This window comes from Streptopelia decaocto, assembly GCF_964273445.1.
Source record: "Streptopelia decaocto genome assembly, chromosome: 1".
Classification (NCBI taxonomy): domain Eukaryota; kingdom Metazoa; phylum Chordata; class Aves; order Columbiformes; family Columbidae; genus Streptopelia; species Streptopelia decaocto.
The window spans coordinates 67,038,443-67,065,004 of record NC_138663.1 but is presented as its reverse complement, the minus strand read 5'-3'; the positions used below and the strand labels follow the sequence as shown (position 1 = coordinate 67,065,004).

General features: G+C 45.9%; 1 protein-coding gene across 1 annotated transcript; it reads left to right on the top strand.

The window, feature by feature from the left end:
- The first annotated feature begins 297 nt into the window (after positions 1-297).
- Positions 298-18,946, top strand: SINHCAF (SIN3-HDAC complex associated factor). Its single transcript, XM_082051860.1, has 6 exons — positions 298-391; positions 10,894-11,041; positions 12,853-12,952; positions 13,945-14,071; positions 15,462-15,612; positions 16,485-18,946. The coding sequence occupies exons 2-6, from the start codon at positions 10,914-10,916 to the stop codon at positions 16,645-16,647; spliced, it is 669 nt and encodes a 222-aa protein (XP_081907986.1). The 5' UTR covers positions 298-391; positions 10,894-10,913; the 3' UTR covers positions 16,648-18,946.
- The last annotated feature ends 7,616 nt before the right edge of the window (positions 18,947-26,562 follow it).

Below are 26,562 nucleotides of genomic sequence, written 5' to 3'. Positions count from 1 at the left end.
GGGGAGCGTCCCCGCAAGGGGGGGGGCGGGGCTGCGGCCCCCGGGGACCCGCCCACCGCCCGGCCGGTGGGCGGAGCGCGCGCGTGAAGTCACCTCCGTCGTCACAATGGGCAGCACCTCCCTCCTCCCCAGCCTTCCCGCGCGGCCCTTTCTCCCTTAAAAGGACAATGGGGCGCGCAAAGCGGAGAGGGCTCGATTGAGGAGAATGGGGCCGTGGGAGCGGCGCATGCGCAGAGCGGCGGGTGCCGAGGGGAGGGGGAGGAGGAAGGCGGCGGGGGGGGTGTGGGCTCGCGCGGGCTGGCAGGCAGAGCGCGGAGGGCCGGGGAGGGCGCGCAGCGGCGGGGAGCGCCGCGCACTGCACCGCACGGTTGTTGGTGGGCGCAGCAGAGCGGTGAGTGATGTCTCTTTCTTTCTGCTCAGAGTGCAGGAAAGAAAAGTACAACCGAGAGGGAACGGGAGGTTTAAACTGGTGTTTTTGTTTGTTTGGGGGTTTTGTGTGTGTCTGTGTTTCGTTTGGTGGGGTTTGTTTGTTTGTTTGCTTGTTTGATTTCAGCAGTCGGTGTTTTGTGTTAAACACGAGTTCATCCCGGAGTTCGTCTCCAGTTCTGCTGCGGCGAAAAGACTTTTGCCGCCTGAAACAGTTTGACACGCGTGGTTCCTGCGCGCGGCGGTTTCCCCCCTTTTTCTTCAATTAGTGGAGTTTAAAGGAGGTGCTGGCCGGGGGAAACGCCTCCCGCATTGTTGCAGACCCGTCCCGACAACTCTGACTTCCCCCCCCCCCCAGCTTCCCGCACACCCCAAACTACGATTAAAGCCCCAAGTCTCAAGGAGGAAGCGCAGCCGGCCTCCCGACGATTTAACTCCCAAAGCGGTCCCCGGCTGCGGCGCGGGTTAGAGAAACCGGGCTGCACGGTGCCATTCCCGGGCCGCGGCTGCCCGGGCTCGCCACGCGGGCTGCGCGGCCGCGCCTCTGGCCGGTGCAGAGCGGAGCGGGTGGCGCAGGTGCGGCCGCCGGCGCTCCCCGCGCAGTCCCGCACCGCACACCTGTGGCGGCGGCGCGCACAAGTTGGTGTCTGCAGAGGGGCTGGGGGCACAGTCGTTGCCGCGATTCCTCTTTCCCCGTGTTGCGCGGGGGAAGGGGGGGGTGCGGTTTTATTAATAGTTATCATTAGTATTTGCAGAGGGGCCGGGGGTCTGTACACGCCCCGAGAGGGGAAAACGTGCAGCCGTGGGCTGGCGTGACACGTGCTGCCTGTCGCACGGGTGGCGGCGTGTGGGGCCTTCCCCGCTCCGGCCGGCGCCCTGCCACCGGCGCGGTGCGCGGCGCTGGCGGCGTGGGGACGGTGCGGCGGGCGGCGATGGCGTCCGTACCGCTCCCGCAACACAGCGCGAGTGAAGGTCGCTCCCGGCCCCGGCAACGTGTGCCCGCGCTCGGCGCCAACAAGTTTCAACCGCTGCTTTCCGCGGGGTTTGCGGGGCGGCCGGCGTGCCCCCGGCGCGGCACGTAGGCAGCGCCCGGCTGCAGGGAAAACAAAGGGCTCGCATGTGCTGCGGGCGCCGCGGCTCCCCGGCGCGCCGGGGAAAAGCGCTCGTACGCGCGGAGGGGGTGATTGCTGAGCCCCAGGAGGTGGGGGTATCGGTGGGGTAAAACTTGTCCTGCGGGGGACGGTGGTTTTTAGCGGCTGGCTGCCGGTTTTGGAGGACTTTGGAGGGGCGGTGAAACTTTGCACACGCGCTCCGCGGGGTACCACGCTGCGCGCACGGCGCTGGTGTGCAAGGGCGGGCAGGCGAGTTCCGCCGGTCGCCCCGGGGCTGCCGCAGAGTCCCAGGCCCGGGGGGGGGGTCCGTGTCGCCCCCGCCGCGGCGTGCCCGCATTGCTGGGAGGTCTGCGACGGCCCTCTGAAGTGTAACTGTTGCCATGTTTGAATTACGTCAGGGCCGAGCCATGAGGAACCAGCGCGGGGCGGCGGGACGGGACCGGACCGGGGGACGGCGGGAGGCGGCCGTCACCCTGCCGGGGCAGGGGTCGGCGTGCCCGGCCGAGCTTCTGCCGCTGCTGCCGCTCCCCCAGCCCCGCACCGCGCCGGATGAGGCGGCTGCACCGAGACCGCGTGGTGGGGCGGTGTTTGCAGCGCGGGGGCCGCCTCGCAGCGCCCACCTCCCTCCGCGCTCGGGGCTTTCCTCTCCGGCGTGCCGCCTGCCCCTTCCTGCGCTGTTTTAATTTATTTAAAATTTTACACATTTCGACAAGTTGAACGCTTGGCAGCCCCGGGGAGGGCAGAGCAGGGGCTGCCCGCGCGTGTGTGTGTGTGTGCTCCCGCGGCTCCACCTGACCGGCGGGGCCGCCCGCGAAAGTAGGTCGTCCGCCCTGGGCGGGGGGTCTTTGTTCCCGGCGCTACCGCGCCTCCGCCCGCCGCGGTCCCCAGCCGCCCAGCGAGCCCGCCGGCGGTAACGGGCGGGAGCGGGGTGCCCGCCGTACCGGGGCCGGCGCTTCCCCCGCGCCATGCGGTGCTCGGCGGAAAGCGGCGGCCGCCGCCTCCGGCCTCCCGCACGGCGCCCGTTCCAGGGGCTGCGGGAACGGCGCGACCAGCCTCTACCTTTGCATGCATCTTTAGTCACTATTATATATAAATATATTTTTAAATTATTATTTTTAACTTGCAGCTTTGCGCCAGGGCAGTGCTTCCAGTCGCGCTCTCTTATTCATGAGGTAAAAGTTGCCGCCTCCTCTTCGTCTCCGGCGGTGTGTAGCTAAAGGGATTTAAAGGGACCTGCCAGACCTGTTGTTTACTCGGATGCGCCTCAGCGCAGCGAGCAGGGCTGAATCCTGCCCACCCCGGGGCTCCCCCGGCAGCTCTCTCCTGGCAGTGACTGCCTTGGTTCACACTACAAAGAGCCTTGTCCCCATCAGTCTCCTCATGGGCAGTCCTTTGGACTTCAATAACCTTAACTGCAAAAAAGTTTGGAGCTGCAGTTCTGCAGGCAGCTGGGGAAGGATGCTGCCCTTCAGCTGCTGCTGCGTGCCCAAAACATGTGTCTCCTGGCTGGGCTGAAGGGTCCTTGCACTGTCCCCTCCTAAGTGGGGACAGGAGAGGAGAGAGCCTGGTGTCCTGAATTGAGCTCAGAACTTCAACAGTATTGCACTTTGTGGTGAAGGCTGAGTAACATGCTTGAACACACCCTAACTGTAATGCTCTCTTTTTCGTTTTGCATTTTAATTCAGCGCTGGTGGAAGGTGGTAGGTTGGCAGCCATGGAGATGTCTGTTTACCCCTTTTACAAGGCAAGACAGGAGGGTGACAGGTTCCTCAGCAAACCCCTTTTATTACTGTGTGTTTGCTTCCAAAGGTGAGACTGTTTTTAAACAGCCATGTGCAGGGTGTGTGCTGTGGAAACCCCTTTCTCCCCAGTCTGCACATGGCCAGATTCACTGTGTAGTTTACAGATTTTTTTTAAATAAAGAGAAAAAGATTGCATGAACTCTGCAGTGTAGGGGCAGGCAGTGAACTGGAGGCCTTTCTGCTGACAGCAGTGAATACTGAACTCCTTTGGCACCCAGGTGAATTCCAGGTTTCTTGGGATCTGTGGTAGAGAATCAGAAGGTAACAAGTCGTGGGTTTTTCAAACACACCCACAGGCATGCAGCATCCAGCTCCCACCGAAAGTAGGTGGGATTGAGCGCCAGAGCCTCTGGGAAAAATTCCTCCTCACTTTTCTCCCACCCAGAGATTTGCGAAGAAGAGCTAATTGCGTTTGCACTCTTTCCTTTAAAAAGAAGATATTGCTGACTTCTTAGTAGAAGATGATGTTAAAAATGCTGATAAATTTACACAGGTTAAAAATAACATTAAAACTGTGACGGTTTAATGTCTTACTCATGCTGAACAGCTTTCTGTGAAACAAAACTTCTGCTTTGCATTGATTCTTAACACCTGATGCTTTGTGCCTCTTTCGTAAGGAGGGGAATTATACACACAGTCCCACTTGACAATGAACTTCCTCAGACTTCCACACCTTGTAGCACTTGCTTTTTGACAGAAAGAAGCAGCTAGTGAGCTGGGGCTTGAAAACTGAGTGGCTAGGCAGAATGTACACTCAAGGCTCCATTCCATGGCTCAAGCCTTTGCATTTCTGTAGAATGTTCTCAGTCCAAAGTCCAAGTGAAATGACCAGTAATGTTACTTAAAGGCATGGAAATGTACCCTTTTTAAAGAAGTCACTTTAGCTGTTGAGCCAAATAATTTCTACTACTTTTCTTCAAGTCCCCATCAGGTATGTTACCCTCTTTTTAAAAACAAACAAATAAGAAACCCCAGACTATTCAGTGTCTCATGATCTGAAGTGTCTGTGATGCTTTATCAGTAGCAGGTGGCTGCAGACAGACAGCATCATAACAGCTGCAGCGACTGTACTCAGATAAGCATCACAGGCTGAACTCCAGCTCTTGCTTGAGAACATCCCAGGTTCTCCTTGCAGGGCTCCAGCTCAGGCTGAGCATGGTGTTAGTTATGCAGTAGGAGTTGGAGAGGGGGTGGGAAAGTCCTCTTTCAAGATGGAATGTCTGCAGGTGAGATAGGTTTGGGATTTTTTACTTTCCCCCTCCTATGCAAATCTTACTGATTACCGTTTTCATGCTTTGGCATATCCCTTCTGGAGCACTAACCGCGTGACAGGTTAGAGGAACAAGCAAGTGGCTTGGCCTTTCACTTATTTTGTCTAAATGGGTTAGGTACCTATTTCCCACTGAAGATCAGCAGGTAATTAGGTCCCTTTGTGGCTTCACTCCTTCTCAGAACTTCACTCAGAACAGCTTGTGACGCAATCAGGATGATGTGGAGGCTCAAACATGGGAAAGAAATGTCCAGTTTGATTTTTATTTTTTTTTTTTTTTTTTTAATATGTGCTTAGGAGTTGCTGCCGTTCACATCTGGTGTGTTAAAGATTTCGCTACAGCACTGAGCACACAATGGTAGCTGTGGACAACTATCAGCAAAAGAGCGAGTTATTTTGGCAAAGATTCCTGAAGATGTAGTTCTGACTTGTTACTGGTTTTGCTCAGCTCATCAAGTGAAAACTCCACAGGATGCTGTTTCATTCAGATGTGCTTGGGCTGTAGAGGCCAAATACAGCTTTCTTCCAAATAAAGTTGAGTAGAGAGAGGAAGGGAAGTAGAAGGAAAATCTGAGGATATAGGGAAGCAGAATGGTATACAGTACACACAATTTTAAGGTTATGGTTGTTGGAAATTAGTCACTATGTTTTGAGCTGTAAGGGCAGATGACAGTGTAAAAAAAAAAAAAAAAAAAAAAAAAAGATTTTGCAGATACTGAAGTTGCATTTTCTTATTACTCCAATTAGCTCAGTCTCTTCATTGGAGCATTCTGGCTTTGGGCATATTAAAATGTGGCTTGCTGGGGTCCAATTTTAACTTCTATTCCAAAGTTTCTTTTTGCAGCATGTGAACTCAGGGGGAGGTATGTTTACGTTGAGTCTCTGATATAGATCAGCTCCTCTGTTGATGTACAGTTTTCTGTCCTACAGCTGATTTTCAGTAGAGGTATTGCGGTTTATTTCAGCAGAGGGACAGGCCCAAGAATTTATTAGCGAGACAGGCAGTTCTGCTTCTGGCGCCATAGACAGCTCTGGAAGCATTTTTCATGTGTGTGCATGTGCCTGGGTGTATGCACTTGCATATGTAAAATCCAGAGCACGTATATTGTTTCTATAGTAAGGCATTTGTTTCTTTTCATTTAAAGGAAAAAAAAAAGTACCATTTTGGCTGTTTCTTAGTTCCAGTGAAATGCAATAGAGGTGAGCATGGTGAGATTCTTACTGACAGGAACCGGCTGCATCAACATATGTAGGCTAGATCATATTTTTCTGTAGCCCGACTTCAGGAAGGCTGTGCTGAGGCTGTTTTGTACATAGAAGGGAAAAATCAAATTACTTTCAGGCATTCTCCTCCTCTCTGACAATGTGCTGGCAGTTTCAAGTTGCACAAAGGGTGAATGATCCAGGGTCAGAGTGAAGAGATGGGAAGAGAGGAAGGTATTGAGTAGTTGGACTGGCATCCCTCTGCTCTCCCATAACCCTAGGGAATGTTTCTCTTTCAGCTTTGCAAGAAGCAGGTGAGCATGTTCCTTCCAACTGGCCTGATAATTGCGTTACAAAGAGAGACATGCCTGCCTTCTAGGAATTCCTTCCTTTCTATTATAAAGGGTTTTCATTCTTCTTGGGTGATCAGAAAGAATGCAGAAGGAATTTGGAAGGGCAAATGAAAGTGGCTCGGCTTTTTCTGTTTTAAAATTCAAGAGTTCAGAAGTCCTTCCTTAGCTTGAAAACTTAATGAGCATCTGAAGTAATACCTCCTTTTAATTTAAATCATCAAATTAAATTTTGCTAAGAAAACTAAGCACCAGATTCTAGTCCTGACAGGTAACAAAAGCATGAAACCATTTTCACACACACGTGGTGCATGCTGCTTTGTACCAGCCTTTCACAAATGTAATAAGCAGGGTGTGGTGGTTTGTTTTTTTTATTTCCCACCTACTTTACTATTTCACGCATGACCCCAAATTTTTTTGCAAGACAAGTCTGTCTTTTTGATGCTATTTTTCCAAAAGTGGAAGGGCAGAGGGATGGAAAAAACTTGTTCCTGCATTTTTTTCTGAGTTCATTCAAGTTAACAGTTGTTTAAAGCAGAATTTAGGGGAATAGCAACTTTTGCAGGGAGACCAGTGAGGAGGAGGAGAAGGATTGCTTTTCCCCTGGCTTGGGGGAATACCACTCCCCTTCTAATGCAGGTAAATCTCCGTTTCTGCAGAGTGACAAATACACTCACCCAGGATTTATGGTTCTTTGCTGTTGAGTTATCCCTTTCACTTCTGTGCAACTGCTGATTTAAAAATGTCGTGTATTTCAATAAAGTGCTTAAATTCCGCAAAATTATCTTGTGTAATGCGTTTTAACTTCCGTGGAGCTACATTCCTACTTACCGTCTTCTTATCTGTCCCAAATTTCGCAGGCTTAAACTTTCACATCTAAGATTCAGGTGTTACAGTAGCTGGCAGTCTAACGCCCTGGTTCTAATTTGAGATATAAATTGTAAAGCTTTAAAGTTAAACCTTTTAAAGGGCTCAGTCGTATGTACTTCTAAGTACACTTAAGTCTATAGAAATGTAGTGTCAACTCCAGCACCAGACACACAATTATGGTTTAGAATGGAAGCTGAGACAGAGAGCTTTAAGTTTAGCAGTGCTGATAGGTACTTCTAGACTCAAATGCTTCTATATTCGCTATTGAGCTCTCCAGCTGACAGAATATTTAGTATATAATGGTCAAATGGCAGCTGCTTGGGATTAAATGGAAGGCGTCAGACCAGTTACACATTTATAAGTGCACTTTGATGCAGTTGTCAGAGAAATGTGTTTTACTTGTGGTTTTGCTGCTAGCTCTTCCCCATTCAGGCATGATATATGGTGATACCATTGCTGACCATTCATCAAGTGGGAAACAGATGGCACTAGTTTCCCTTCTATTGAGAAATTGTGTTGAAAGGCTGCTTCTGTGAGAATGGCAACAACGATGCAAAACAAAATATTTTCAGAATATTCGTGTCTGATGCCAGCCTTTGCCAGAAGATTAATTGTAAAACATGCATCTTGGTCTCACTGTGTTATAAATCCCAGCTAGTGACAGAGATGGTCTCATCAGCGTCTGGATTAGTGGGGGAAACTGGGTTACAAAGTAAATACAATTGTAGAGATCAGTTCTGTGTCTTGCCATGTAACAGTCAAAGTGTTCTTGCTGCTTAAGTTTTGTGTCTGCAGTTAGTCTTTGACTTTCTAAAGAAAAGCACCAGGCTGTGGACTTAGTGCTGGGGTAGTCAAGCAAAATCTAAAATCACTGTTTGGTAGTTGACAATGCCCAAGTGAACGTTCTGTTGTTTCTCCAGAGGCTTGTTAACCTCTGTGTCCTCAAGAGAAGACAGTGTCTCTTGAAGGAGCACATAAGATGCCAAGAAACAAAATAGGTGCTCTTAAGTATTTGCCTACGCACTCTGTTTATTTGTCTTTGTGGTCCAGAGATACTAACCTGATTTGATTGTGCATTCAAGTTAATTTGTGAAGTGTCCCTGAAAGCATAACTAAGCAGAGGCAGTGCATAGTTTTAGCTGTCCCTCAACAAACCCATTCAGCACATCACTCACTAGTTGTGTACCTTTTTTACCTACTACAGTTGCTCCTGGCCTTCAGGCCAGTACTGTGATAATGGAGCAAATGGTCTCCTAAGAGGCCGGGCAGCATTTGGGGTGACTTTGCTGGATATTTGCACAAAATCATCCTTGTGAGAGCTCAGCCCTAGGTGAGCTCCTTGCGCTGTAAATGTGCACAAAGCAGAAGGGAATACAGCACTTAAAGCCTGCGGTAAAAAGTACGAGTTGAGACAAGAGGGAAGGAAAGACCTGTCCCCCCCATGTCCATCTTAACAAGTCCCTTGCTGTCAGCAGGCTCTCTGCAAGGGGGTTGGTCAATACAAGCTTTTTGGGGAGTTGACTTGTGTCGTTCTACGTGTTTGTGGGGTCGTAATTGCAAGGAGACACAACCTCAGCGGGCACCAACTGGTCTTACAATGTGATACACTAGACTGAAATGTAAATGTGTATGCTTTCAGCTGGATATGGATTCCTTAATGGATTTCTTGTAAGAGTATTAACCAACAATATTATTATTTTGCTTTTCTGTTGTTCTCAGGAGCCTGGGAACCTTGTGTGTTTATTTTGCAGTGCTGCCATGCTCTGATCTTCCCCTTTGGGGCGGGGGGATTGTATTTTTACCTCTGTGTGGAAGGCTGTGACTAGGACTGGGTGGTTTACTAGCTTTTGCTGTGGTCCTGCAAAAATACTTGGGATTTTCTCCCATCACATGCAATCTCTGTCAGTAAGGTAAGCATGATGCTAGGTATGGGTCATTTTGTGGAAGCATATTTTTGAACTCACCTGAAGCTGCTTTTCCAATTATTTTATTGCTGTAATTATGTGGCAAGTCTGTAGACTAAAGACTTCAGGTTAATTTTCTCTGTCCCTCTGGAGGATGTTAGCATTATGTTCCTTATCTTCCTGCAGGTAGAAGATTTGGGGACACATCCCTATGCCTGATACATTGACCAGTAACCCAAGTTGGGTTGCTGGGACTTGACAGTCCCTGAGACTGTGAAGTGACTGGGAGTTCTCTTTCACCAGACTTGTCCACAAATTATGGAGATGCTGTTCTCCCAAAAGTCCTGCCCGAGCTGCTACTGGGTATTTCAGCAGCATTTGTGGTGAGAAGAGGTAGTTTGCTGTTTGCTTCTACAAGTATATAACAACTTGGCCTTTTGTTAAGGGGAGAGGGGGAAATCTTGTGTTATTTCTGTGGCTGTAGTTTTAATTTTTTTTGAAAAGCAGAAGTTCTCAGCAGTGGATTCCTGTTCTCAGGGAGCTTCCTGCAGCCGGTGGCCTGTCTCCTGTCTGAGAAGTTAGCGTGTGATAAGCAGGAGAGCTTGCTGCTTGCTTCCTGCAGCAGGTGGTTGTGGCAAATCTTGCACTGTGGTCTGTTTGAAAGAGAACATCTTGGAACTGTCCCTACCTGTGTGTATAAGACAGATGCTGTGTGACCTGTGAGAACTTGCTATGTGTCCAGGCCCAGCGCCAGGAAAGCACCAGCTTTGCTCAGTTGTTGGTTTGGTTTTTTGAAGTTCTGTGGGAGCTCTGTTTGCTCTGACAGCTTCTCATGCGGTGTCAGACTGTGTCTAACAGGAGTCTGCGCTGGGGTGTAACTGGGACCTGGGAAGAACTGATTTTGTGGTGTGGACATTGTGTGTTGAAGGGGTCTTTGTTGTGGTGACTGCAGTAAATCCACTTGTAACTGACTTTAAAAGTTTCTGCCTGGGAAAGTCCTCCACTGTGTGTTACCTGCTCTGATAGCAAAGCCCAGCCTAGGTGTACTGAAAAGGATACACAGACCCCCATGAGCAGCGTGGCTTTTGGCTTTCTGAGCTGATGGTTGAGAAACAATTTCCCAATAAATGCAGCACCTTTTGCTCCGGCGTCATTGGCGATGGCTGGAATATGTGGTGAGCGCCCCAGGATCCTGCTCCCAATCCCTTTCCTCTCTGGGTTTTCTTCCCATGGCGAGAGCAGGGTGGGGAAGGCGGGAGGGCAAGAACTGAGCCTGTGCTGACACGGTGCCGGGATGTGGCTGGGATGCTCACCCAGACCTGAGAGTCAAGCAGTGCTTCTGGGTCCCGCGGTGTAGAGGTGGCCACACGGAAGGCTGGGTGGGACCCCACCCTCCTGTTTTTGGAGTGGCTTTTCAGGTATGTCTGCCCTACAGCCTAGGGGTATGACTGCAGCTCATTTAAAATTACTCCTCCTCACTTTTCACAAAATTTGGCAGGGATGTTTCCAGCAAACACGGGTGGTGATGACGAGGTAGTTCCAGTGACCCAGGGTTCAGCTGCCAGCTGCTTACCCAGGGGCTTGGGCAGGGTCCCCCAGTCTGCCCCACCACATACATGGGGCTTTCATTAACCGAGTCTGCTGCACTCACACCTCTGGATTGTGGTGTTGTAGATGTGCCCTTAGAGTAGAATTGTGTAGTAAATGAGCTTGTCATGAGTCCTGCTGGGTATTGCTTAATATTCCAGCTGTTGTTAATTGTTTGTTAATTATTTTTATAAGTGTGTTCCATGTGTATCTGCTCTTCAGGGGCAATGCAGAATAGAGCTATTGCCTAATCTAGCAGTTTCCCATCCTGAATTATAATTTACTTTTGATTTGCCCAGTGAATTGCCCAGGTTTTCCTTTCAGTATCTACCAGTGATAAGTAACACCAGTTCCTGTTTGTTTTCACAGGCCACAGCTGGGAGGAAAAGATGTTTGGCTTTCACAAACCGAAGATGTATCGGAGTATAGAGGGCTGCTGTATTTGCAGAGCTAAGTCTTCCAGTTCTCGTTTCACTGACAGCAAACGTTATGAAAAGGATTTCCAGAATTGTTTTGGGTAAGATTCTTCCTTTAATCAACATCGTGGTCAGTCATGGTGTTAACCTCCAAGCCACGAACCTGATGCGCTCTTGCTCTGAGAGGCTCTGAAGATTCAAGAATGTTAATGAAAATTCGATAGATGAATATTTAGCAGTTCCAGCAGGTTTTATGCACAGTACCTTCATTCAGGTGTTGGTGCCTTTGTTCAAATACAGTGTATCAAGATGTTATTAAAACTTCTCATTGGAAACCCATTCTGATGAAAAGTGAGCATCAAGTGTTTGGCTTTCCAATTGGGCAATGTTGCACATAATGTTACTTGAAAACATTGGTAGGCAAAACTATAAATACCCGTGATTTCTTGTACCTACCTGTTGTGACCTATTGACTTCTAAAAATACTTTCTAAGAACTTCGAAATTCTGTATAGACTTGTGTCCCTGAAATGTCAGCAAAGTAAATTCTTCTGTGATAGCTTCTATTTTTTTTTTACTGTATTTATTTTGATTTTTTTTTTTTTTTTTATGAGGCAGTAAGATTTTCTCCTGCTTATTCTGTGGTTTTCCATGAAATTATTTCCCCTGGAAAACATCTGTGTTGTCAATAAATGTTTTCTGCTTTTTTTTTTATCTTCCAGTCTTGTTGGATTACCTCTCATCAAAATCTTGGGCCCAGTTGGAACTTTCATGCATCATATTAAAAGCTGTATATACATATTAGTGTTGCTACTCTTCTCTGAAGTTCCTAACTTCATATGTGTAAATCTTTGCAATCTGTAGAAATATTTCCCTCTCCCTTTTTCTATAAACACTCTTTCCATGCACAACTTTATAGTGCTTTGTGTTTACCATGGATTTTTGTACATAAATCTGGTGCTGACAGTTTTCCTTGTTGGATTTCTTGGCGACTGTCCTTGCCAGTGGAAAGACTGTATGAAAACACATTGCCTTTTTTTTGTGAACTACGGTAAAGAAGCTTGTAGTATACCAGGGCCTTTGGTCTTGTGCTATCTGAAATATGTTTGCCAAGGTAAAAATGCAGTCTTTAACACTGAGCAAATAATGGCTTATCTGAGCCTGCCCCATTCATCTATAAATGCTTCAGAGTCTTCCCATATAAATAGCTGAAAAATTCTACAGTTCTATTTGTTCTACAGTTCTATCCCCCTTATATTTCTTTTAGTGTGGATTAGCAGTAGGGTTGATTTATGAAGAAAACATGTTAAAGGGAGCGAGTATTGCTGTCATTCCAGTGACTGCTGTTTCTGAAACCTTATCCTCTTATGCAGGAGCATGTTGGCTGGTATTTGTTACTCATCCTTGAAGCTCTGTGAGAAAGTTAAGAGCTGAATGAGCTTTTGTCAGATCTCTGAGGTCTGTTCCCAAACGCACATTCAAGGTGTATGATTACTCCTCCTCCCTCCCTCTTCATTCAAACCAGCCAACCACTGGAACTGTGCGTTGGTTTTGGTATTTTGTTTTTTTGTTGTGTGACTTTTGTTTTCTTTTGCTTTTGTTTGTTTGTTGGGGGGGGAGGAATGTTTGTTTAAGGAAAAAAAAACAACCAACTGAAGGTGATGAGACTGTTTTCATTACCCCTCTGGAGGCAGATCACAACACCTTGTACTTCTATATGGAAGAAAGCTTTCCGAAAGTCAGGCCTGGTCTTTAAACAGCAATGTTTGAGTACCCCAGATTAATTGTAATGCCTGAAAAACAGAACTTGAGAACCCTTCTTTTCCAACAATTTTTATGCTTCTCGCTGCTGTCAGAGTGGGGGATGCTTTTATTAACTGTTGTAAAGTGATTTTTGCTTTTGTTTTCACCAGGCTCCATGAGGCCCGCTCAGGAGATATTTGCAATGCCTGTGTCCTTTTGGTGAAAAGATGGAAAAAATTGCCAGCAGGATCAAAAAAAAACTGGAATCACGTTAGTCAACTATTTATTTCTTCTCTACCCCAAAACAAACTCATCCCTGTCTTTAGTCCATCCTGCTAGAGAGGGACATGCTGGCAAGGGTTTGGGATTTACTGTTTCCATCACACTCTCCCTTCCCATCCTCAGCATCTGTAAATCCTTCCTGAAGTATCTCCTGCTACATGGCTTTTATCTGTCACTTGCACCTTTGGCTTACGTGCAGATGGTGATTGTGCAAGCCAAGGATGGAGTCACAGGTTAATATACCTTGTAATTCCTTGTTTTCACAAGCTCATAACTTTGTCCAAAAGTCTCCTATGATATTCAAAACATTTCAAATTTGGCCTCTGTCCAAAATTGGTTGCTCTTTTTTTGTTTTGGTTTGGTTTTTTTAATAGTTGAACAAGCAAGGTGACTTGCTCAGGCAACACATAAATCAATGTCGTTTAGTCAGATAATTACAATTACTAATATCTTGCAGCTATTCCCCCTCATATATTCTGTTTTGATACATCTAATTCAGTTTAGGCCTAAGGCTGGGAAGATGAGCAGGATTCTTTGTGTATTTTATAACCTTTATTCTGGAAGTCTTGATGGTAATGAGAGCCAGAACTATGGTTATTACTACCACTAGCTTTATTCAGAAGTTAAATTGATGATTTTTTTTTTTTTTTAAATGCCAGGGCAGATGCTTGGCAGACACTCTGAACTGAACCTGTATTGGCTTAAACAACTGTTTTACACTAAACCGAATTTGTCAAAAATATGAAGAAGGCAGAAGTTGAATTGAATATGCTTTTTAAATGAGTTTGCTGCCTTTTCCTACAGATTCAGCCTCTTGCAAACCTGATTTAAATGAACCATATGAGTGTTGGTGCACAGAACTGCGTTGGTTTAACTAAATTGGTTTTGAACACCTTCAGCTAAGTCAGTACAGGTACCTTGGCTAGAGCAATACCTCAGCATGATGCAGAAGTATTATGCATGCATTTTCTGTGTTGTAGGTGGTAGATGCCAGGGCTGGACCCAGTCTTAAAACAACATTGAAACCAAAGAAAATGAAAACTCTGTCTGGAAGCAGAATAAAGAGCAATCAAATCAGCAAACTGCAAAAGGAATTCAAGCGGCACAGTAAGTAGATCCAAAGAGAATTCTGGCAATAAACTTTGGCCTCCCCTAATATAGCTTCCTGTTAACTGGCCAAGCTGAATCACCATCTAGATTCAACTATGTGCTCACACATTTAGGCACTCCCTGTTTTCACAACCTCTCATCCTCCTCCTAGGGCTTGGGGAGGGGGTGGGATGAGGAGGAAGAGCTTGTGTGCAGGGTGGGCTGTGAGAGAGGGGTGGGGAAATGGCAAGGGGGGAGTGGGAAGCCTGGCTTAAAAATGTAGGTATCTGTAGCTTATGCCCCACACTTGAACGATGTGTTTCTGGAAAGAACTTCTTGGACAAGACCCTAATTGAAACTGAAGATGGAAGAGGTTTCCCCCTGCCCTCAGTAATGCACTATGGCCGTTTTCAGCACAGTTCTGTTGATACCACTGTCAGTCTTTTTATTCCATATGTGTTTTCAACCCAGGCTTTCTATTTAGCCTGGATTTCCCCCCCTTTAAACTCCTACCATGTTTCCTCTGTACAGTTTCCTTACACCTTCCTCTGCTGGTCTCGATGATTTCTTTCCAGTAGCACTCCTCAAATAGATTTGGATTCATAGCTTTCCAACAAAGCCATCTGCCAGTTATGCTCTAAATATATGTCAGTACTTTAGGTTTTTCCTCTAAAGTAAACCAGCTTTTTAACTGTTCCTTGACTGGGTCTTCCCTCTCTTTCAATTATCCTACCTCACCTGAAGGAAAAGCTCTCCAAAGAATCAGTAAAAGCCCTGACCCAAAGAGCTTGTGTCTCCTCATTCAACGTGCTGTAGTTAACCTAATAGTGCTAGTGCAGGTGCCAGAAACTGTAACTAAAAGGTAGGCTAGTACACCCTCTGTTAAGGTTTGTGTCTGCACTGGAGTCCATAGTTCATAGTCTTGCTCAGTACTGCCTAAGCCATTGCATTGATGAGAAGAGCTTTGCAAGACTTTAACTGAATGGGTAAGAAAGGAGATTTACAGTGAGAGAGAACATGCTAGGTTTGAAGCACAGACCCGCATCATCTTCAAGGATCTTCCAGTGAATCCAGAACAGGACTAGGATGTTGGCTGAAGCATGGCCTGTACAGGCCGTGTTTTGAGAGCCAGGAACTGAAGCCTGATGATCCTGAACTTCTTTCCAGTCCCTTGTGTACAAGCACCCCCTCCAGTTCTGAGGTCTCTCTCTCAAATGCTGACAGATAGTCTCTCTATTGGAACTGGCAGAAGCAAGTGAAAAATGGGTTGCTGATACTAGTTTTTTCTTCTTAATTAAAAGCATTCTGTATCTCTGTTCCCAATCTGCATGTGACTGTTTACAAGTCAGGAAGAGGACAAGTCATCGGATGCATGTCCTGATTGTTGCATTTCTTCTTTCTCCCGCAGATTCCGATGCCCACAGCACCACTTCCAGTGCCTCGCCAGCTCAGTCGCCCTGCTACAGTAACCAGTCTGACGATGGCTCAGACACAGAGATGAGCGCTGGGTCCAGCAGAACACCAGTTTTTTCCTTTTTAGATCTCACATACTGGAAAAGGTAAATAGCAACAGAATATTCACTCACTGCAGACAGCAATTTACATACACAGTGCTGGATTCTGCTTCTTCATGAATTTTCTGCTGCTGAAATTTAATTTGTTTTAAGGATATAATTTAAGTCGCAGAGTATTATACAGTATCTGCCTTTGGAAAGAAATGCCATGTGTTTAAGACACTTTCCTCTGTCTCCTTTCAGTTCCCTAAAAACTAATACAGTTGCTCGTTGCTGGAAAATATTTTTGGGAGTTACAGATAATATTCCTGACTGTTGTTATCTTGTCTGAAAACTGTGCTCTGTAGACGTGATGCGTTACCAAGTACAATAGTGCTCTCAGCTTGCCAGCAAAACAGCATTTGATTTGGTTGACCTGTGATGGTAGTAATTAAAATAAAAATTCTGGAGTGGGAGGAAACCTACAAGATTTTCTGGGAGCTGATGAGCTTGTTATCTTTTATTGCTTGTTGTGACACAGTAATCCCTTGTTTAGCTAATTGCTCTCTTGAGATTGTTCTGACTTTGTTGCATCCTCTCAAATAGTGTTTGCAAGTGCACTGTATTCAAGGTTAGTTCAGCCCAGATAGTTGTCTGAAACTTCTGGGAAGCAAAATGGGAGACTTAGTTTTGTGCAGACATAGGTTTGGTGGTGGGTTGTGTTTTGTTGTGTTGCGTTTTTTGTTTTGGTTTGTTTTTTTTCCCAAAGCAATGTGCATTTACACACAGACTTTCTGAGCAGCCTGTCCCCCTAGCCTCTGAGCTGGAGGCTCAGAAAAGTAGTGCCTTGGGTCAAATGAATTTTTTTTGTATATCTGTAAATTCTGTATATTCTAAACTCATAAACCATCTGTCTCTCTCCCTGCCGCTTCTTCCAGGCAAAAGGTCTGCTGTGGCATTATTTACAAAGGGCGTTTTGGGGAAGTCCTCATAGACACTCATCTCTTCAAACCTTGCTGTAGCAATAAAAAGTCTGCCACTGAAAAACCAGAACAAGAAGGACCACAATCTCCAGCAATCTCCACCCAGGAGGAGTGGTGACTTCCTTGGATAGCTGCAAAAGGTTATACAGATCCTCTTATTCTCTGGAAAAATACTAGAAAAGTGACTGTTCACTTTGGACACCTGCTATGCTGCCAAAAGACTATTCCCTAGAACTGTTTTGGGTTTTACTGCTACAATTCTACAAACTCCGAAGCCAGTTTGTATCGTTCAGAAAGACTGTATATAATATTTAAGATGCTATGGAACACTTAGCAAAGCTGAATGCTGCTGCAAGGTTGTCTGATCTTCCCTCCCTCTTCCCCCCCCAGCTCCGTTCGCTTCACAAATGAATATGAGGATGGGGTTTTGTATATTAAAGTATATGTAGTTCATGTTTCTGTATTGAAAGAAGCAGTGGTTGTAAGGCATTTTTTTAAGTTGGTTAGTAACCTCCCTTAAATCCCCAAGAAAATATTTCATTCTTAGACATGTATGAGTCAATAAGATGAACTAATGCATAGAAACATTATAAGTCACCTCTCTAGTTATATAAATATATATTTTTTGAAGGTGTGGAGATCTCACCCTATACTACTGACGTAAAAAAGACAAATATTTCATCCCTCCTATGTGACACAGACCAATAAACTGCAGATGTCTCTGCTACAAGTGGTAGTTATCAGAGAAGGCCCCCAACATGAAGTGCTCTTCAGAAGGGTGGGAGAGCTCTCCTCCTTAGCTAAGGAGGAAGATTTACCTGAGAATTAACCATAGCAAAATGGGAGGCTACTTTAATTTTAACCCAGCAGCAGATACCCTGGGTTTCATGTAGTAACTGACTGGTGATCAGAGATGGACCAACAAAACATCTTGTTGCCCAAGTTTGGTGTAGATGATGGCCAAAACTGAGTAACTGCTGTGTGTTAGCCCACTGCAGCTGAAATGTGACCACAGACCAGACTTCATGCTGGACCTAACATAAAGCAAGCTCCTCACTCAGCAAATCAGACTCTACTCCAGGGACATAATCTGGTTGCAGCCTGGGGCCTGGATTCACAATTGCTTTTTTGGAACCCTTGCCCTGCAGTGCTTCTCTGTGTTTTGTTTTATTTTTGTTTGTTTGAACAACCACCAGATCAGTACTTTTGTGAATACTGAATATGACAAAATTCTGTTAAGAATGGTGCTGTACTGAGTCGAGGCAGCTCTGTTTGCAGACACGATCAATAGATGGTATTTCTTACATGGATTTCCAAAAAAAATCGTGTGCAAACCATTGTGATACTCCTTCAAAACTCTGCTTTGCCTGTAGGGTGGAAGCAGCTTCCTGGAAGAATGTGCTGCAGTTTTAGCTCCCAGTTTCTTCATGTTCCTTTTATGAAGGTTTAATTTCTGTAACTTGGGAATTCTGCTTTTTTGTTGTTTGTTTCTGATTGGGGGGTGGGTATGATTTTTTCTTACTCTTTTGGGGTATTCTGCAATGGATTGCTACAAGCTTTCCTTTTTGAGAGAGTCTTTGGCATAATACTGGGGTGGGTAGGGTTTAGGGCTGGACTTCTATGTAATCTCACTTCCTGAGATGGGAATGCTTAGCAAATGAAAATATAGGTAGGGAGAGATAAGCAAGTTTTAAGAGGAGCCTCTACCCTCAAAGGTTCTATTTCTTTTCTTTCTTCCTTTTTTTAACTTTTTTTTTTGTCCTCTCCTGTTGGTTAATTCAGCCTCTGGAGAGAAAGAACATCAGGGGAAACAGGGCTTTGACTTATCACAGCCTTGCAGCTTAGAGCTTTCATTGGTCTTATTTTGCTGTTCCAAAACACTCTGAGATTCTGAAGGGAGGACAAAGCTGCCTACCTTGCTTTCATCTGCAACCAAATAGAAAAGACTTAGGTTGGAAAATACCTTTAAGATCATGGAGTCCAACCACAGGTATAATGGATCCTTGCTTGTATAACAGCATAACCAGGTTGGTCATGTCTGATAAGGGCTTGAGCAAGAGTCCCAGCTGTTTTTGCAGACACCTGCTTCCATTTGAAGTTGTGTTTTCAGCATCAGTAATTCTGTACACCTAAGGCTGCAGTATTGGTGGTAGGATGTGCTCTGATATGGATCATCTCTTCTGTATTTATTTATTTATTGCTAGATTTCAACCGCCAACTGCTTCCCCTACTCCCTCCCACCTCTTCCATTCCCGGTAGTAATGCAAAATGAACTGTATGTAGTCATGCACTTTGTATTAATGTATTAGAAATCTATGGAACCTGTTTTGTACTTTTATACTGTTCAGACACTTGTAATCCAAACTTTTTTTTACTAGGGTAATGAATAAATTTAGACTTATTTAGAAAATAAACAACTTCTCTGTTTATTTCAGCTCTGTTCCATTAATTAGTGTTTGAACTAGCCCAAGCAACCCATGTTTCTATTTGAACAAGACTTCAAGACTTTTGTTTTAGCGGGGGTGAGATAATTCTCTTCCTGTTGAATTTGGAAAGAAGAGCAGAGCAAGGGAAGGAGGTGGTGTTTATTATGATAGACAGCTGTCTCGGGGTAGAATCACAGAGCTATCCCTTGGCATTCCTTTGCTGGTGGTGGGTGGTGCTGACGTGTGCTGTCCCCAGGGGCCTTGCTCTCCAGCTCACCAGCATTTAGCAAGGGGCAGCTGAAGCAGCAGCTGCTGCAGGTTTGGAGCTGACAGCACGTGGAAACATCCCTTTCCAGATCCAGCGGAGTTGGTGGAAGAGACTGGTGCTCCTCTGCTGAAGCTAGAACCCAGAGGGTTTCTTCCCATGACAGGCGTAGTCAGCTGGATAAGCTCCAGCAGACTGGTGGGAGCAAGGTCTCTGGCAGGAGATGGCAGTGAGTAACTGAGCTCAGAAGAGCAGGAGGCTGTTCCCTCATAATGGGGAAAACGTTGTAACCTTAAACATGATGGTGTGTTGCCAAAGACTATTTTGAACTTCAATGGAGACGCTGATTTATTCCTGCTGATAATTCTGTCTGTTTTCTTATAAATGGAGCACGATGATATCCAGAGATTCATGTAGAAAACATTAAAGTGAAAGCTCTGCATAGATTACAAGACCACAGGATTTTAGTACAATAGCATGGACATATTTACATTATCTGCTGTAGATACATGATTTGGTTCAACTGAAATAAAAAGGTCTATGTAAAGTCACTGAAGAGAAGCACCAAAAGGTGGTTTAAAGCAGGCAAACTTACTATGTATCCCACTCTGGAACTTCAACCCTTTTTCAAATAATAAGTTCCTTTTCCTTCTCTCTTTTACACTGCTGCTGCACACCAGTGACTACAGGTACTGTCGAAGTAACCTCCAGGTGCTGAGAACATGTTGATGGACAGAGGGCTTTCTTTTTTGTGGGGCAGGTAACCTAATGGAGGCTACGGCTGTGAAGGAGGAAGCTCCTGGGGGAACACTGGAGAGGCAGGACTTGCCATCTTCAGAACAATGTGGAATGAAATCAGGAGGCAAAATCCTGGGTAAAGCCTTCCTGTGCTTCACCTGAATCAGCTGTCACAGTGACAAGTGTGACATGTGCTAAAATACCTTACACTGCAAGCATTGTAAGGATGTTTTACAGAGGACTGTATTATACTCAAAAGATGAGGCAAAACAAGTCATGTGGCAAGAAGGTATTTTGCTGGAGGTCACCAGTGGACAGGGAGTAGATCCACAATTTCCAAAGCCTGAGCTGAGTGCCCAGTGCTGCTGGTGAGGAATGCAAGGGCAGATTGTTTGCTTTTTTAAGATGCTGCATGAAGAGTAATTTTACTCTGATTTGCACAATGTGGAAATTTCTTTGTCTGTGACATCTACAACGCTGAGCCTCTCAGCTGCTTTCTGAGCAGATGGCTGTGTGCCATTCACCCCCAGTCACTAAACAGTTACAACTCTTTTGAAGTCATATAAAAATCTGTTTTCAACATCACGTAAGAAAAAGAGAAACTCCGTCTAAAGGGCTCTTGCAGCACATAATGTAATTTTTAGGTGGTCCAGATGAGGGGTAAGAGCAGTCTGCTGTGTATTCTGCAGACTTGATCCTGTGATTGACAACATCAGAGATGATGCAGCTCCTTTTTGGCTCTTGTTTTCTGTTCCCTTCCCATGGGAATCTGGCAACAAGGGGAAAAGGAAGCAAATGTCCAGGTCCCCTTTTTCAGACACTGAAAATGACACCAGGGACACACTCCTGGCTTCCTCCATACAAACAGTCTACAGTAAACAAACACATAACCTGTGCTTCCTTGCAGTATTATTACATTATAGGGGTTGTAAAGCTGTTGAGGTATCCCATCTAAGTACTTAAAAGGAACCTATATGAAAGAAGGAGACAGACTTTTTAGCAGGGCCTGTTACGATGGAACAAGGGGTAATGGTTTTAAACTAAAAGAAGGGAGATTCAGGCTAGACATGAGGAAGAAATATTTTACAATGGGGGTGGTGAAACCCTGGCCCAGGTTGCAAAGAGAGGTGATAGATGCCCCATCCCTGGAGACATTCAAGGCCGGGCTGGATGGGGCTCTGAGCAACCTGATCTAGTTGAAGATGTCCCTGCCCATGGCAGGGGGTTGGACTAGATGCCCTTGGAAAGTCCTTTCCAACCCCCAATTATCCTATGATCCTAGTGCGGTTATGTCCTATTCGTACCACAATTTTCTCCCAGCAAAGCCGCCAGTGCTGACCTTCATGCCGTCTACAGCTTTTGATGAGGCCATACACGCCCATGACCGGCAGCCACCTCACCTGGGCCTTGCTACAGCAAGTACGTGACTGCTGGGAGCTCATATTCAACGGTGTGAGAGTCTCACCCAGCGGGCAGTGTGAGGGAGCAGGCCGGGCTGTGGGGGTGTTCAGTGAAAGGTGGAAACCAGCGGTTTCAGCCATTGACAGACAGGCCCCTGCCATGAGGCACAACCGGACTGTCTGGGCTGCTGCCAGCAGCGCCCATACAGGTTTTGCAGGCAGCGTCCCTTGCCTGGATGGCAGTCATGGCATCTTTTGGCAGTACCCTCCTCAAGTCAGGGGATCAAGCTTTAATTGCCCTTGCTTGGTCATGGTCACTTTGCTCGTTAGGTGCTAGTAAAAGCTGATTGACCCAGTAGTATTTGGCTCTCCATAACTGCACCTACACAGCCTGCCAGCTCTGCTCTTTAGCCACAAAAAATAAGGAAAAAAAACCTCCTCCTTAGAGGAATGTGGAGCCTGTTTCTGAGGAGAGGTGGCCAGACAGAGCTCTGGGGACACAAGGAGTGAGGGCAAGAGGCCAAGGAGGAGTCAATGTTGGAGCCTTAGGCCACAAGGAGTTTCAGAGCACTTGTATAAACAAGTGATTGTCCCCCTGTACTTGGCACTGGTGAGGCCACAACTTGAATCCTGTGTTCAGTTTTGGGCCCCTCACTATAAAAAAGACATTGAGTTGCTGGAGAGAGTTCAGAGAAGAGCGACGAGACTGGTGAGAAGTCTGGAGCACAAGTCTGATGAGGAGCAGCTGAGGGAACTGGGGCTGTTTAGCCTGGAGAAAAGGAGGCTGAGGGGAGACCTTATCACTGTCTGCAACTACCTGAAAGGAGGTTGTAGCATGGAGGGGGTTGGTCTCACAATCAGGAAGTGATATAAGACAAGAGGAAATGGCCTCAAGTTGTGCAAGGGGAGGTTTAGATTGGATATTAGGAAAAATGTATTCACCGAAAGGATTGTCAGGTATTGGAACAAGCTGCTCAGGGAAGTAGTTGAGTCACCATCCCTGGAGGTGTTTAAAAGAGAAACAAATGAGGTTCTTAGGGACATGGTTTAGCTCCAGTATTAGGTTAACAGTTGGACTTGATGATCTTGAGGGTCTCTTCCAACCAAAATGACTCTGTGACTCTTAGAGTACCAGCCTGGCTTGGAAAGGCTCCTCTGTGGCCATAGGTAATATTGTCACACTTACATGTACACCTGTGGTGGCTATTAAGAAGCTCCAACAGCAGCTCCAGGGCTATAGGAGGTGCTTTTTGATTGCCTCAGTGATTTTAGCTGGCATCAGCAGAATAAATTGACTGTCCAGGTTCTAGTTTAATTGTTTGTTTGTATTCCCTTTTAATAATGCTCAGTTGTTCCTTATGTGGGTTTTACTGCGAGCATCATCATGGCTCCACAATGCTTGAGAAGTGGTGAAGAGGGAGCCGAAAGCATAATGAGCCTGGATAGTGCTCAGCACAGATCAAGGGCTGATCCCAGTTAGCCAGCATGATCTTGGACACCACAAGATGCTGACTGTTCAGTTGGGCTCAGTGTTGTATCCTCTGACTAACAGACGTGCAGGTGTTTGCAGTAGTGGTAGGCAGGTCAGAAACATGCCTTCTCAAGCATGTTCCTGTTGACCTGGTCTTGTCTCTGTCCATCATCCCACTCCTACTTCTTAAAAACTAGAACATGGTGAGGGGAGAAGGAAAAGAGCAGTGCTCCCAGTCTGTTGAAAAGATTGTGAAAATCTTGTGTGGCAAGGAAGGCAGTGGCTGGATATTTTCCCTGGATGACTTTAGCTGGCCTGTGTGATGGATATGGAGCAGCTTCTCCTCACCTGCTGTCCACCTCTCCCTGCCACCTTCCCAGAGTTTCCTGCCACTTCTACATGGCAGCTTAAGGCAAAATAAAACAGGCTTAGAAACACTTTAAGGTGGGGGGTGAGGGGTGGTGATAGTGTTTTGTATGGAAACGGAGATGTCTATAATTAAATGCCTTCCTGAAGGGAGGGATATTAAATGATAGGTTGTTTCTCCACTGTAGAGAAGGAGAGTAAAATTCCAGAGTTCACATCTCTGCAGACCCTTTGCTTGAGTATCACTTGTTGTCCTTTAAATGACCACTTAGGAACCAAGAAAAGCAAACCAGCTGAAACTTTCCAAGCACCACTCCCCATGCCCTCCCTGCCCTGCTAGGCACAAGGACTCTCTCTCCTTTGGTTCTAAATTCTCCCTCCATTTTTGTTGCCCCAGGCAACTGCATGATTGCTCTTGGGTTGGCACCCTTGTCAGGCTGTTACCCTTCACATGGCACAAGTTGGGCAGCCTCTTCTTTCCCCTGGACACCATTCCCTGATTGTCTTCTGCCCAGAGGCAAGCTGTTGAAGAGGCTGGTGCCACTGCAACACCCTTTGTCCCCTAACTACAATCTAGCTTTTAATATGTATGAGATGACAGATATATACAGATTTTTACTGATTTTTCTGAAAGTGGAGGGACCAAAGGCACTATTATAAAATAATTTTAAATCCATTATTTTTGAGAGTCCTCATCCGAAATTCCTGTACTGTAGCAAACCTTCTCCCCTGGCACCTTTACATCTAACTAGGAGGGAGGTCAAGAGTAAGAACACAGAAGCATTAGTATTATTATAGCATCGCCTGATAACACTTTCATTAAGGACCTCTCACATGTTTTCACATAAATTCTAATTTTCAGATTGTAAAACTCAGCTATAAAGTTCACCTTCTTGCTGACACGAGGCACTTAAGGTTTAAGACTATCAGCACTTCAGTCAATCAAATTTCCAGCTAAAGCAAAGTCCTAAAAATCCTCCTACATATTCTAATTTGAAATTGCTTTTTTTTTACAGTCTCTGCATTTTAAAGTACAGAGTGGTTGAGTGAAATTGTTTATAACGTGCACACTCTATAGGTTTCCAAATTAAATGCAAATGAACAACTAGTATATTTGATTTGGTGTACCTTATTTTTTTCTTTTTTCCTTAAAGCAGGTCTAGTCCTGATGGGTGCTGAGGACCCATCTGAAGTCCAGCTTATTGTTTTGAAGAGGAAAGGAATACTTTTTTAGCAGGGGCAGGGGATGGAGGTAGGACAGACAGCAGTATAGGGCTAGCACAAAAAAGTCATTGAGAAGCCGTGGAAGAAAAAGTTCGCTGACGAAAAATGGGATAACGTTTGCAGCTAGGTGAAAATCCATTGCCAGGCTGGAGTTTGCACACAAGTTCATAGATAGAAGTAAACCCTCCCTGGCAAATTTTTCTGCCTCCCTCCCTCAAAAGCTCATATAGTGAAGTATATACAGTATCCCGTTAAACATATTTTGTTGCCCTGCAAAGGAACTGAAGATGGAAGTAATTTGTCTAAAGGCAGAGCTCTGCAACATACATGTTTACTTGTAATGCTATACTTCATTTATATGAAGGTCTCTTTCAGCTGTTCTAGGCTAGTTTACAGAATTAAAGGAGTATGTTACCTATGCATTGATCTTGAGGAACCTTATGCTGCCAAAGTGATACAAAGCACCCTTACTGTTCCAAGGGGTAGATTCTTTACTCCTAGAAAACAATTATTACAGAAAAACCCAAATCAGTAATTCACCCTGAAGTGGAGCACAGTTCAACACACTCTAACGCTTCCAGAGTGCAGAGATGGAAGCACCACAGGGCCTAGACTCCTCCCAGACAGTACACACACTAGTAAATGTGCTCCCCCAGCAGGCAACCAGCAAACCGTCAAGTCCTGGAATATGGTACAGATTCAAAATACAGAAGTGATGGGCTTGGTTGTCAGCCAGCGTAAATTAGTGTCATTGTCTCATCCAAGCCAGGTGGCACCAGTTGAAGATCTGGCCCACTAAAAGTAGTTAGAGACTGTCAGAGATGCAGAGGAATTACCGCTAGAAGAATCATTTAGCAGGGAAAGAAACTCAGCCCATGATGCTCACATCTGTCTTTTCTCATTGCTGCTGGAGTGCCGTGTCGTGATGTGAGAGCCACAGCTACGCTCACGGTAGTGCTGGCCCTGCAAGGCTGTGAGACTGGTGCTCTGCTTGGCCGCTCTCCATGGCAAAATAGGCCAGGTCCCAACACTGCTGCAAGCTGGTACATGTGGCAGGCAATTTTCTTGGAAGCTGGGCTAGAGATGCCAGACACGCTTCCCTGCTGCCAGGTCTGTCCCCAAGTATTTAAACTGTATCATGCCCTAGTGATCAGCAATGCTGCATCTCACAAGTGTTTCACTTGACATCTAGGAATTAATTGCTCCCTGATGACTCTGCCTGATCTGGCATAGTTTGACCCTTAGCATTTGTCTCTAAGAGGTGATCTTTGGGCTCTCCTTCTGTCTGAAAGGGACCTGAGCAGGGACCATGACCTCTTCCCCACCTTCTGTAACAGTGAGAGAAACAGATCTTATACCCGCCTACAGTCTTTTTTCAGCTCTGCTTTCGGGACAGTACACATCAGGTCATAAATCAGTAGGTAGAATCATAGAATCATTTTAGTTGGGAGATACTCTCAGGGTCACCAAGTGCAATCATTACCTAACTCTAGCACTAAGCCATGTCCTGAAGAACCTGCCTTTTAAACACCTCCAGGGATGGTTACTCTATCACTTCCCTGGGCAGCCTGTTCCAATGCCTGACAACACTTTCCATGAAGAAATTTTTCCTAATACCTGAACCTTCCCTGGTGCAACTTGAGGCTATTTCCTCTTGTCCTATCACTTGCTGCTTGGGAGAAGAGACCAACACCCTCTATGCTACAACCTCCTTTCAGGTAGACAGCAATAAGTTCTCCCCTCAGCCTCCTTTTCTCCAGGTTAAAGAGCCCCAGTTCCCTCAACCACTCCTCATCAGACTTGAGGAGCTTTGCTGATCAAGAGCCTTTGGCATTCTTCATGGGTCCTAAGCCACTGGTATACCTTCTGTGATTTTTATCTTCAAGAAGCAAAAGTGTAGGTCGTGCAGGAGGCATATATGCCATCTATGGCTTGCAGAGTCCACAAAGTATCAAGGGCCAAATCCCAATCAAGGATGCAGGCCATTTCAGTTGAGTCAAAAGCCCCTGTTCTTTCATCTGAGAACAGATGCAAATTAAATGGCTGTGAATTTTACAGTTGATTCTCAGACGCAACATAACAAGGGGCAACAACTTTTGTTCCACTCTAATGAGAGCTCACAGCCGTGTGCTGCTGCTACTTG

What these genes read in the sequence shown, in the direction of transcription:
- SINHCAF (XM_082051860.1), top strand. Translation starts at nt 10,914, where the DNA reads ATGTTTGGCTTTCACAAACCGAAGATGTATCGGAGTATAGAGGGCTGC. An exon ending in GATTTCCAGAATTGTTTTGG is followed by an intron (nt 11,042 to 12,852) that starts GTAAGATTCTTC and finishes TGTTTTCACCAG; the next exon opens with GCTCCATGAGGCCCGCTCAG. An exon ending in CAAAAAAAAACTGGAATCAC is followed by an intron (nt 12,953 to 13,944) that starts GTTAGTCAACTA and finishes TCTGTGTTGTAG; the next exon opens with GTGGTAGATGCCAGGGCTGG.